We start from the raw sequence: 14,368 nt of genomic DNA, 5'->3' as shown, positions 1-14,368 counted from the left end.
TTCACGAACCAACAATTGATATATATATATATATATATATATATATATATATATATATATATATTGTGAAAAATATACAAAGAAACATTAATAAAAGTATATGTGTACAGTACTGTGGTATCATGTGTGTAATATACATATATACATATATATATATATATATATATATATATATATATATATTTATTTATTTATCTGTACTGTGGTGTCATGTGTGTATTATATCTATATATTCTCTATCAGTACTGTGGTATCATGTGTGCAATATATCTATATATTCTCTATCAGTACTGTGGTATCATGTGTGTAATAAATCTATATATTCTCTATCAGTATTGTGGTATCATGTGTGTATTATATCTATATATTCTCTATCAGTACTGTGGTATCATGTGTGTAATATATCTATATATTCTCTATCAGTACTGTGATATCATGTTTGTAATATATCTATATATTCTCTATCAGTACTGTGATATCATGTTTGTAATATATCTATATATTCTCTATCAGTACTGTGGTATCATGTGTGTAATATATCTATATATTCTCTATCAGTACTGTGATATCATGTGTGTAATATATCTATATATTCTCTATCAGTACTGTGGTATCATGTGTGTATTATATCTATATATTCTCTATCAGTACTGTGGTATCTTGTGAAACATCACAGGATTCACACAGGAGAGAAACCATTTAAATGGTCTGAATGTAGCAAGTGTTTAATTGAGAGGAAAGCTTTTGTCTCCAGAGGATTTATACATGAAAGTGACCCTGAGGATATGAATGTAGTATATGTATCATCATCATCGATTTATTTATATAGCGCCACTAATTCCAAAAAGTTATCTCTATGTATCAAATAATATCCATACAGGGGATATATCATTTTTATATTTAAAATGTGGCAAATGTTTTATATAACATCAAGGCCTTGTTAAATGTCAGAGAAGACTAGAGTGGTCTAACAAGGGGACTTGGGGGCATTTTCCCTCTGGGATGGTCTAAGTGTTAAGAAATAAAGCTGCAGTACACAATCACACAATGACAATAGGGCAGCCCTTGCAGAGCTCTGCATTATACTGCTGTCCTACTCATACATTACTTACTTGATATAGAGGAGAAGACAAAAAATGTCTCACTTTAAAGCTTTGCCGTCCACTGATAGTCAGTATGGTGTAATTCCAGCATTTAGAGATACCACAGAGGTGCTGCAGAGACAAGCATAAGGGATTAGTCATTGTCCCTGAAATGTGCAGATGCAGAAAATGTTAAAGATTGATAGATCCTGTAAAAAATGTTATATTGGTGAGAATAATCAATACTATGCAGTGACTGGAAATATCAAGGGCAATGAGACTGGACTGTACAGTCAGAGGTGACGTTCTCTGTAAATGGGTAACTAGTTTATTTGTACAACTGAGTTGTACAATGCTGAATATGGATACTTGATGTTTTTTCTGTTTCATGCATTTAAAATGAAAATATACCGTGAGGCCTCAGTACTGGACACTGTATATGTTACATTATTTCTTGTTAAAATTGTAATTTTGGGTATCAGTCTTTCACCTGAGAATTTGTTAAATTCTTCTAGCCCTTTACTATGCCACAGATTACGCCACAAAGATTGTGCATCTTATTCTGCATTTCTTTGTTTTATTTCTAGTAGTATAGTATAGTACAGTATGTCACAGTCTAAAACCCATGTTACCAATAAGCATTGTGACTGTTGTCATATTAAATTACATTAAATAACATTCTAAGATTTTCTTTATTTTAGTGAACTAAGTATTATGTCTTAAATGATGTTCCCCACTCGCCATTAAAATATATCTCAGTCTAATAACCATTTACCAATAATCACTGTGACCTGCAGTCAGCCTTTGCTGAAACACTGTTATCTTATGTAGCAGTGCGGAAAGTAACATCTTAGCTTCTGAATCTTACAAAGTTCATTGAGCATTTTGCTTTATCCACTGACACCCGGGGCAGCTGTCACTTGTAGCCGATGGTTATGACAGATGAAGAGCAGAGATCTGAAGGTAATTGGGTACAGTGTGTACACCTGAATCAGCTGCTAATCTGGACTTCAGTCATTTATACAATCGTTAGAGACAACTAATTGACTAAAAGTTTTTGCAGTGTTTACCCATCTTAAGGGTATTATCATTCTGGTGTAATTTAGATGAATATCATTAATATTCTGCCTTTACAAATAAGTTTATGTATATTTATATACTATTTGAACTATTGATACATTTGGACACCATTTACCTGCAACATATTATGTTGTATGACATGGAAAATTTTTGTTAAATATTTGTATCTTGTTCCCCTAACCATCACTTATCATTGCTGAGGACAACACATACAGATCATCTCTCTCTTTGGTAATTGCAGCGCTTGAGCAATAACTTTTTTACATTACTATATATTGTTATAGTTCATTTTTAAGAATGAACAATATTAAATTGAGTTACTGCAGATATCTAAAACAGGTCACTCTGCTGACACTCTCTGCCTAGACAATAGGTGAATACTTAACAATAGGTCCATTTGTTGACATAACAGGATGTCAGAGACTGTGAAGATCTAATTAGAATGCAAGATCCTGCCAAGATCTAATTAGAATTTTCCCATGTAGCAAGTGGCCTTAGGAATGTTTATACCTCATTTACAAGTCAATGTTATTTACATGAGAGACCAGTAGACAAACACCTGGAGACAAATAGTCTGAGAACCTTCTGGTCATCCCGGGAACTATTGAAGAGAGATGGGGAGGAATGACTATAAATAGGCAGTATCAGCCCAGTGTTAGTGAGTTGGTGGCTGAAGAGCTGGAAGGATGGAACAGTAAGAATGATCAGGAGGGAAAGAGATAGAAGGAGAAATCTTCAGAGTAAGGTAATTATGTTATGTATAAGAATATACTGATATATACACAATCATTTGGAGATATTATGTTGTTGTTATTGTATATTTGTAAATGTGAGACATGTTTTTGTCAGAACATTGTTTGTATACTTATTTTTGTAACCAAACAGAATTATAATTATTAATGTACATTACTGTTACATTACTGATGATGATGATGATGATACTGTACATTGTATATTCTACATTTGTTGTATCTATTAGTAAATATTTTATTGTAAATCAAAGCTGGATATACATGTCTTGAACTATAAATATCCTGATAATACACTGTACATTATATGTAAGTACATTCATATATGGTTGGCAGTGTAGTTAGATATTCATGAATATAAAAAAAGAGAGAAAGACTGTCACACTAATCACAGAAAGCTGTATCCTGGGCTATTTCATATCATTTATCTCATGTATAGTAATGATTTTCATGTATATTCCCAGTTCTTTGTTACTCGGGTGCTATCTTAAACTTTCTTATGATAGGATAAAGAAAAAATAAGTTGTTCAGCTTGCACGATTTTATCTATATGGGATATTCTCCAAAATAATAAATGCAAATTAACTTTTATTAGAATAATTAATAGAAAGAGCGAAATATGAAACCAATTATTATGTATACATAATTTTAAAATAAAATGTAATTTAAAAATTGCTATCTGTACCAAAACAATCCTCTCTTTTGGTGTGTGGGCTTATATTGAATATAGGATTGGAGGAATATAGTTGTTAATATATCTTAATTCATTTGACATTTGTATCTGTAGTATAAAGTGGGTTTGAGATAATTATTACTATGTTTGCTCAATAATTAGTGCAATTCCATTTTCCTGTAAATGTTTGGCAGTTCCTCTAACTGGGATCAATGTTTCTATTTGATACTTTTAATTATCCCATGTCGAGAAAACACCATCCCTTCTAATAATACAGGGGTGTATTGCTATCTGCCTGTATAATAACTATTCATGTTATAATAAAGTATAATAAATATTATAATAATGTATAATAACTATTCATGTTATAATAAAGTATAATACATAGTATAATAATGTATAATAACTATTCATGTTATAATAAAGTAAAATAAATAGTATAATAATGTATAATAACTATTCATGTTCATGAGTAATCAAAAATATTAATATACATTTGTAATATATGTATAAATATGTTGATGGACATTTCTAGGTTTTCACTTAACTCGTATGAGTCATATATTAAAGGGCAGAAATAATTTAGTTCTCCCATAATCTTATAAAGCAAATTAGTTGCATAATCACTTTGGCTTACGTTGAATTTTTTGTAGCATAAATTCTAAAAGTGTGTATATATATATATATGCCCTCAGTAACAACTTTATCAGGTATAACTTTCTTCCACTGGTTGGGAGCACACAATAAGCTTCTGCCACATGATTGGCTGCCTCATTTTGAACACTTTTTTGTCTTTAGTGTACTTATTCTGAATATTTGTCACAGGAGCATCACCTAAAACTAAATATGTAAATTACTTTTATTAAAGTAAAATAAATATGTTATCCATATTACATGTGAAAGTTGTAAAAAATAGAGGTCTATTTATTACATTTTGGGTTATTGCAATAAGTACACAGTTCAGTGTCACTACCACCTACAACCCAAGATTCCACAGCAGACTGAGAGCCAGAGATCTTGTTGCAGTTCAATAAATAAACTTACAATGGAAAGTGTGTTGTACAAATGATGTTATCATACCCTGGTTTCAGTACATAATACAATGAAGTCACAGCAAGGTAATAACAAAGCAATGAAGAATCCCCTTTGTTTGATGGATCTACATTCTTGCCCATATATAGCAGCCGTTTTGATGGTCGCAGAGATTATAACATTTAATAGCATTGTACAGGCTATTCCCAAATGAAGCAATAAGTATTCTAAAAAATATAAGTTTAAGTACAAATCAGGTTACACACTATGAATTGTATTTACTATTAAAACTTGCCGGTAATTCATAGCGAATTGGTGACTTGTACATTACCTCCTGTCTCGATATATATCACAGCGTTTTGTCTTGTCTGGGTGCACAGATCAGATAAGTCTTCTCAATAAAAACAATGGTCAGTGACTTGGTCACATTTGTTAGTGTATAAAATATTTTAGTGCTTATTACACGATATAACACTACTACTGTTAACATAGATCCATTCATTGAATCATTATAAACATTTTGTTTTCTCACAGGATTCCAACTAAAATCAAAAGACATCTTGGAAAGGACCTTGTCCTCTGAACTCCTGAGAGTTCCAAAAATAATCCTCACCTACAAGGAAAAGACTACAGACACCAATTATTCCTATCCCGCAGAAAATCTACACAAGCTATTTTCATTTTTGAACAGAAAAAAACCTTCTACAACTAAGTCATTGCTGATGAAATACATTATGAATCGTACAGGAGAGAAACCCTATTTGTGCTCTGAATGTTTCAAGTGTTTTACCAAAAGGTCAGATCTTGTAAAACATCAGAGGATTCACACTGGAGAGAAACCATTTAAATGCTCTGAATGTACCAAGTGTTTTAACCTAAAGAAAATTCTTGTTGCACATATGAGGATTCACACAGGAGAGAAACCATTTAATTGCTCTGAATGTGGACAGTGTTTTACCCAAAAGTCAACTCTTGTTGCACATAAGAAGATTCACACAGCAGAGAAACCATTTCATTGCTCCGAATGTAGCAAGAGTTTTGCTAGAAAGTCACATCTTGTTGTTCACCAGATGATTCACACAGGAGAGAAACCATATAATTGTTCTGATTGTTCCAAGTGTTTTTTCAAAAAGTCACATCTTGCAAGCCATCAGAGGATTCACACAGGAGAGAAACCATTTAAATGCTCTCAATGTTTTAAGTGTTTTACCAAAAAGTCACACCTTGTTAGACATCAGAGGATTCACACAGGAGAGAAACCATTTAAATGCTCTGAATGTAGCAAGTGTTTTACCGAGAATTCAAGTCTTGTTGCACATCATAGGATTCACACAGGAGAGAAACCATTTAAATGCTCTGAATGTAGCAAGAGTTTTACCCAATTGTCAACTCTTAAAAATCATCAAAGGATTCACACAAGAGAGAAACTATTTTAATGCTCTGAATGTCGCAAGTATTTTATTTAAAATTCAGCTCTTGTTGCACATTAGAGCATTCACACTGAGGAGAAACCATTTAAATGCTCTGAATGTAGCAAGTGTTTTACCCACAAGTCAGCTCTAATTGAAAATCAGGTAATTCCCATAAAAAATAAACCATTTAAATAGTCTGAATGCAGCAAGTGTTTAATTGAAAATAAACCACTTGTCACTCACCAGAAGATACATGCATGAGAATTACCCTGAGGATCTGAATGTAGCATATATATCATCACCAAATTATCACTTTATATCTCCATAATATCCCTACAAGGGATGTGTAATTATATTTTTGAATGTGGCAAGTGTTTCTGTTGCATCTCCTTATTATTTCCCTCATACCTTTCTATTACTGTCTTACCTTCCTCTGTTATGAGAACGATGTACTCAGAAATGGTTATTTAGTAAAATGGTGCAAGTAAAGCACTGGTTGCTGTATCCTATAACAATCAATCATAAGACAATAGTTGTTGGTTTGATGACATCAGAGTGTTAATAGCTGATATCTGGTATCTATGTGTTATAGCACAGCCTTGTTCTTCACACCATGTTTTCAAATAAGCCTCAATGAGAAAACATTGCTTCCCCGGCTACTTTTTTCTTAGTGATCCAAATCAGAAAGCGCTGACCTGCATATAGACTGAAGGACCATGTTCACACAATATCTGTAATTACCATTTATGTTACTGATAATACTTGATGTTAAATAAAAGCTGATATTAATAATGTCGAATTTTCGTTTTTGATTGTGGAACTAATATATTTTTCAGGCCAAGAAAAGAATAGATAAACATCTCTAGGCGCTACCTTTATACAACCTTTAAACAATATGTAAAAAAAGTACATAGGACTAACATATCACAAGTCCAATATCCATATAGACTTATGATTTATATGTTTTACTGGACTTGTGATTTGTTAGTCCTATGTACTTTGTTCACACATTGTTTAAAGGAGATGTTTATCTATTCTTTTCTTGGTCTCAGTTAACTGATTTGTGGGTTACAAACCCCGTTTACTTCTCAGGCTGCCACCATTCAGGAGCGCTCTAAAGATTTAAAGGCTGTAGCAAAGTCTGATTGGTCATGCTATGTAATTCCATAAGTTGGGAACAGCACGGTAGATGTCTTGTAGATGGGAGTGAATGGTTGTTACCAGAGACAAGAAAAAAGCGCAGGTCAGAGTTATAAGACCTAAGAGGGTGGGAGGGAGACTATTTTGATATGAGATTTGATAAGTGTGATGGGGTGGTATTGTTGAGTGCTTTGTAGGTAAGGTTGAGTAATTTGAATTGGATTCTGGAGGATACAGGCAGTCAGTGTAGGGATTTGGAAAAGTGGTGCAGCATATGTGTAGCTGTGAGAGAAGAAGTTTAATTATGCAGCAGCATTAAGAATGGATTGAAGTGTGAATACATGAGTGTTGGAAATGCCAGATTCCAGGAGGTTACATTAATTAAGATGGGAGATGATGAGAGAATGGATAAGAGTTTTGGTAGTCAACAAAACTGGGAGAAAGTTTGGATGTGAGGAGCAAAACAGAGCGCAGAGTCAAGTGTAACACCAAGGCAGCGGGCCTGGAAACCTGTGGACACTTTGGTATTATTGACAGTGAGGGAGAGTTGAGGGGAGGTGGTCACTCTGGCAGGAGGGAAGGTGATAATGTCTATTTTGGATATATTGAGTTATTGGTAGCAGTGGGACATCAATGTTGAGATAACAGAAAGACAGTTGGATACACAAGAATGTACAGAAGGGGATATGTCAGTGGAAGAGATATAGACTTGGGTGTCATCAGTTTAGAGGTGGTACTGGAGGTCAAATGAACAAATTAGTGCCCCAAGAAAAGAGGTGTACAATAGAATAAATAAAGGGACAAGAACAGAACCTTCTGGAAACCCAGCAGATAGCGGGAGTAGAAAGGATGATGTGCCACCATAGGAAACACTAAAGGAGTAGTTCGATAGGTAGCGAATGAACCAAGATAGAACTGGGTCATGAAGGCCAATGGAGTGAATGGTGTGTTGGAGATGATTACGATCAACAGTGTCAAAAGAAGGTCCAGAACAATGACTATGGAGAAATGACACTTATACTTTGCATTTAGTAGATCATTGATCATTTATTTGAGAGCTGTTTCAGTAGAATGTTGTGTGGAGTGAGTGGAATGGAGTGAGAGGAGAGAAAGTGAGAGAGGTATTTGCCCATTAATTGCTCAAGCAGTTTAGAAGCAATGAGGAGGAGAGAGATAGGGAGGTTGCTGGATAAAGAGGCTGGATTGGCGGAGACTCTGTGGTACCTGGAGCTGCATTGTCTGGGACTGAAGTGTTTTTTTGTAGAAAGATGCAGCCTGATTAGGGCAGGAAAATTCAGCCATAGGAGAAAATAATTGTTGTAGTGACAATGAGATGCTGTTTGGTTTAAGAGACTTTAGGTGTTTTTGGGTACTTGTGGATTTGGGTGCAGAGGGGGAGGTCATGAGGTAAGGTGAGCCTGAAGGAAATGAGGTTGTGGTCAGAGAATGTGAAGGCTAAGTTGGAGAAACTAGAGCTGAAGCAGCAGCAGGGGAAGACAAGGCCAAGTGAGTATAAAAATTATAGTTAATTGTGGATTCTGTGTACAGGGTCATCAGCCCATGTCTGTATCTAAAAGGGATTAACCATAAAAACCCTATAGAATGAATACTTCGAAAACAAAATAAAAGATGCAGACAATAGGCACTGACCCTCAATGCATAGAAAGTTCTAATGATTAGAAGCAAGGTAGCTATATCAGATCCAGAAACCAAGAGACACTATATGAGTCATTAATGAAAATGCAACAATAAGTGGCACGTCACAAAAAGTACACTCAAAACATAAATGAACAAATGCCAAAGAAAAAAGTAAAATTGGCAATGATTAAATCTTATCTCATAGTCCACAGTACATATGTAAATCAATATACTTTTGGTTGTATTGTTCCTAGGTGTCTCACTCAAAAATGTTCCCAAAAGAAAAGAGAATGGAAAAAATAGTGTAATACATTCAATGGATTTTCTCACCACCATGTGCATTAAACATCTCACATGCACAAGCGTGATTCCAGAGAGACTAGAATGGTGCCACTTCCATATTCAAAGAGGCAAAAAAAATAGGCACCACTATATAAAATGCAAAATGAGAAGGTAATAGAAAGGGGTCTCCTTCACCTGTTTTCGGTGCCCCACATGCAATGTCACTTACATAAACTAGTGAATATTCAAAGCCTTCAAAAACATATAGTTTCAACTTCTCAATATTTTAAGGACAGGGTCTTGTCCTCATATGATCCAATTTATCACCAGGGATAATATTCCATATGCAAATAGAAATTCAGGTAACCACAAAAAGAACATAGTGGTTTTACCATTTATTACCTAAACATTTTTCCTACTGAAGATGGTAATAGGTAAGGGTTTTGGTGTGCACCTTGCCTTGTTTCCAAAATGAGGCTCGGCTTCACTATTCACATAGCTGATATGCTAGGAGAATCTGAGAAGAAGGCTTGGAATATTTTCTTGCTATGACTTCCTTATATACGGAAGTACCTTATGTTCCTTCTATACTATTGAAATTATTATAAATTACAATTTTAATTTTTTTTTTATGTCATATTATGTATTTTATTTTTCATTAATTTTAATTAATGTGATTTTAATGCTCTTTGAAGAAAGGTTACACAACCTTGTATCAGTGTAGTATTTATCCTCATAGGCAGAGTCTTTTTCTTTTAGAACACCAAATACATTTTTGTAGGAAAAATAAACAATATGTTCATTCTTCCGACTTTAGTTGTTGTACAAAAAATGTTTAATCCATAATAAATATAAAGAAAATATGTAAAGAAGGACTGCACTGTTAATTGTCCATTTCTGTAACCCTGTTTTTTTTAGGATTATAGGGTCTGGTTTAACCATGTGTAAATTACTGTATTATGTCTCTCCCTCCCTCAGATTCATTTAGCCCAAAATGTATCTAAAGCCTTTTTTTAATTAAATAAATTAACCATTTTTTGTTTAAAAAAAAATTGTTTAATAGAATTGCCCACTCCACTTTTAATTGTATTCTTGTTCTTTAATGTACCTATTCAAATTTCTCATTATATTAATGTTATGTAAATGTATGCAATCATTTAAATAAGAAATACAAATTACTTAAATAAATAAATTGTGGAACCATTTGTTTTTAATAGAGGAACCTCATAAATTCTAAATAAGAGATGACAAAGAAACACATTTACATACCTAAAAAAATCAAAGAACACTTTTAATAAAGTTCTTAACGTATTAATTCCTGATTACATTTTTATATAAAGTCTGAATACAATTTGTCTGGTTTATATCTTATGCTAGGAGATTAGTAAATGGTAAATTAGTAAAATTGAGATACCAACCTTTTATTCATATAAACATATAATAAAGATATATCTACAAAATATATTGAGATATAATTAAACACAGTTTGCTATAATTCTCACATAATCCAGCATGTGATAATAGCAGAAATCTTCTCACCAATCTCATATAATGATGATCACTTTTCTAGATTGTAATTAATTACTAACACTCTTATTAGGACCATAGGACACTAAGCTTCAGTCAATAAATTCCAATGCTTATAGATGACAATTAGTATCCAGCAATATCCCCTCAAGTCTTCTATAGAAGGATGATAGTCATATATGTAAAGTTGTTTCAAACCCATTGGATGTGTAGTTCTGAAACCAAATATAAGATGACTAATGCTTATGCCCCAGCGTTAAAAATGTCTGTACTTATATTTTCAGCAGCTGCGATCAACATTCCCACTAGCGGCTCTTACACTATGGTGTTACAGTGATCACAATGATACTCTCTCATGGGATTGTTGTTTATCCCTTCTTAGTGCAGATCACCCATATGTTGTAGGTGTCCTTCATGGGTCCAGTGAGAGAGGATCACTTCAATGTGCCAGGAGATCTCTTAGATATAACTTACTTATATCTTTTGTTACAGTTTATTTTTAACAATGAATAATATTGATATCAGAGTTACTGCTGAGATGTAGAACAGGTCTTTCTGCTCACACACTCTGCCTACACAATAGATAAATCCTAAACAAAAGGTCCATTTGTTGACATAACAGGATGTCAGAGACTGTGCTGATCTAATTAGAATGTGAGATTTTACCTCCTGCTGAGGTCTAATTAGTATTTTCCTTTATTATAAGTAGTCTTAGGAATGTTTATACCTTATTTACAAATCAAGGAGGTTTACATGATTTACATGAGAGACCTGGAGACAAACAGTCTGAGAACCTTCTGGTCATCCTGGGAACTATTGAAGAGAGATGGGGAGGAATGACTATAAATAGGCAGTATCAGCCCAGTGTTAGTGAGTTGGTGGCTGGAGAGCTGGAAGGATGGAGCAGTAAGACTGATCAGGAGGGAAAGAGATAGAAGGAGAAATCTTCACAGTAAGGTAATTATATTATGTATAACAATATTACATGCATACATAAATATTTGGATATGTTATGTTGTAGATGTTGTATTGTTATAAAAGTGTTCTACCATAATCTTATAAGCAAAATTTCTGGTACAATTAAGATTAAGGTTCAAATAGTTTCATGTGCCAACAATTGCATACATGGTAATGCTTTCAATGTGACAATAATTTTATCAATAAAAAAAATATATTTACAGTGTGTATACTAATAGTCATAGAATGAAAAGTGGAAAACTAAAATATTCTGTATATTATTAATGACCAAAACAGAACTTTTTTGAATAGATTCTTTAGCCAAACACTTGAAGACGACAACAGATATCTCAGATAAGATTTATATCTTATTTTCTATTATATACAGATATTTATTAGAGCACATCACTGTTTATTTAAATTTGTTTGATGATACTACATTGGTTGGTGCCTTTTTTGGGGGGATACTTTCTGGATGTATACCTGGAACATGTATCTAAGGAAAGAGCAGCAGTGTTAATATATTTGATTTTTATTTGTTTATCACTAATACTGGGTAATCACTTAGTGCCACAAATTTTGTTCTTGTGAGTATTTATAGATATATACACAGTGGTCACTTTATTAGATACACCTTTCCAGTATTGGTCAGGACCTCCCTTTAGGGTGCTGCCACATGATTTACTGATAATATATTTACATTACTCCAGAGTGTCTCATTTTTATCCCGTTTCCTTCTTTAGTGTACTTGTTGTGAATTGTATTCAAAGGAGTAACACCTACATCTAATTATATAAGCTGCTTAATTAATAGTGAGTATGTGGTGAGTCTATTATCTCCAAAGTGGGTATATCACAATTTTTTGTCTTGTTTGAGTGTACAGAGAGGCCTTCACAGTTTTCATTTAAGTATGTATGTTTCTGTGGCAATGTACACAAAAATAATAACAACGGTCAATATCTCAGTCATAGTTGTTAGTGTATAAAACATGTTTGTATTCCTTGTCCAATATAACACTACTATTGTTAAAAAAGTTTCCTAAATGTAATGATTAGGCTGACAAATCTTAACATTCTTTTTGTTTACAGTTGAATGAATGAGCAGGATTCCCACTAATAACAGAAGACATCTTGGATAGGTCCTTGTTCTCTGAACATCTGAGGGTTCCAAAAAACACACCTACAAGTCATACATACTACAGAGATCAATTATTCTATACAGTAGCTAACTTCAAGATTGAAAAGGAGAAACTTTCTACAACTAATTTCTTTTCAAGCACATGATGGATCTAATAGGAGAGAAACCCTATCTGTGCTCTGAATGTGACAAAACATTTTCATGTAAATCAAAGCTTATTGTCCATCAAAGGATTCACACAGGAGAGAAACCATTTAAATGCTCTGATTGTAGCAAATGTTTTACCCAATTGTCAACTCTTGTTGGGCATCAGAGGACTCACACCGGAGAGAAGCCATTTAAATGCTCTGAATGTAGCAAATGTTTTACCCGCCTGTCAACTCTTGTTGGGCATAAGAGGACTCACACCGGAGAGAAGCCATTTAAATGCTCTGAATGTAGCAACTGTTTTACCCACCTGTCAACTCTTGTTGGACATCAGAGAACTCACACCGGAGAGAAACCATTTAAATGCTCAGAATGTAGCAAGTGTTTTACCCTGAATGCAAACCTGGTTGAACATCAGAAGATTCACACAGGAGAGAGACCATTTAAATGTTCTAAATGTAGCAAATGTTTTAAAAATATGTCCACTCTTGTAAAACATCAATTGACTCACACAGGAGAGAAACCATTTAAATGTTCTGAATGTAGCAAATGTTTTACCCAGAAGTCAACTCTTGTAAAACATCAAATCACTCACACAGGAGTGAAACAATTTAAATGTTCTCAATGTAGCAAATGTTTTATCCAAAAGTCAGATCTTGTAAAGCATCATATGATTCACACAGGAGAGAAACCATTTAAATGCTCTGAATGTAGCAAGTGCTTTATCCAGAAATCAAATCTTGTTAGACATCAGAAGAATCACACAGGATATAAACCATAAATGACTAGAGTAGTCTGGTTATTGGACTTGGGGTCATCTTTTCAGCTGACATGGATTTCCTGATGTAAACTAGAGCTCTATATAACTAGAACTAGACAATGACTATGTGGCAGCCCTTGCCAAGCTCTGTAATATACAACTGTTCTGCTCATGCAGGTGCTGGGACTAGTATATGAAAGAACTTTCTATCTAGTAGAGTTCCAGCAGCTCTTCTCAGTACTGGGATTACCTATATGACAGACAGAGCTATAAGTACTGAATATTTCTACAGTAACACTGCACACTGCACTTTTTTTATTGCTGTCTTATCTCCCTCTGTTATGACAACTATGTATTTAGAAAGGATTATTTAGTAAGTGTAGAATGTAAAATACTGCTTTCTGTACCCCATAACAACCAATCAGATCATCACATTGAATGTTTGATGACATCAGACTACTAATAGCTGATATTTGGTTGCTATGGGTTAAAGCACATCCTTGTATTTCACACCATGTTATTAAATAAGTCCCAAGGAGGACACATTGTTTCCAAAGGTACCCGGTAAGGTCTTAAATAAGTATTTCTTTTATATTCCATAGTGATCGTCATCAGACAGCACTGACCTGTATATAGACTGTAGGACCATGTTCACACAATATCTGTAATTACCATTTATGTTACTGGCAGCTGTTTCTATCACACTTGATGCTGAATAAAAACTGACATTGATAAATATGGAGATTCTGCTT

The 14,368-nt window shown here is 33.8% G+C and overlaps 1 protein-coding gene and 1 pseudogene across 1 annotated transcript; both read left to right on the top strand.

Moving 5' to 3' along the window:
- Nucleotides 1-6,082, top strand: part of LOC142149653 (uncharacterized) — a 28,455-nt pseudogene extending 22,373 nt beyond the window's left edge.
- Nucleotides 6,083-12,854: 6,772 nt separating this feature from the next.
- On the top strand, nucleotides 12,855-13,637 carry LOC142149652 (uncharacterized). The gene has a single exon (XM_075204969.1). The coding sequence runs from the start codon at nucleotides 12,855-12,857 to the stop codon at nucleotides 13,635-13,637; it is 783 nt and encodes a 260-aa protein (XP_075061070.1).
- The last annotated feature ends 731 nt before the right edge of the window (nucleotides 13,638-14,368 follow it).

The sequence above is a fragment of the Mixophyes fleayi genome, chromosome 4, assembly GCF_038048845.1.
Source record: "Mixophyes fleayi isolate aMixFle1 chromosome 4, aMixFle1.hap1, whole genome shotgun sequence".
In the NCBI taxonomy this organism is placed as follows: domain Eukaryota; kingdom Metazoa; phylum Chordata; class Amphibia; order Anura; family Limnodynastidae; genus Mixophyes; species Mixophyes fleayi.
This window is presented reverse-complemented; position numbering and strand designations above follow the sequence as displayed.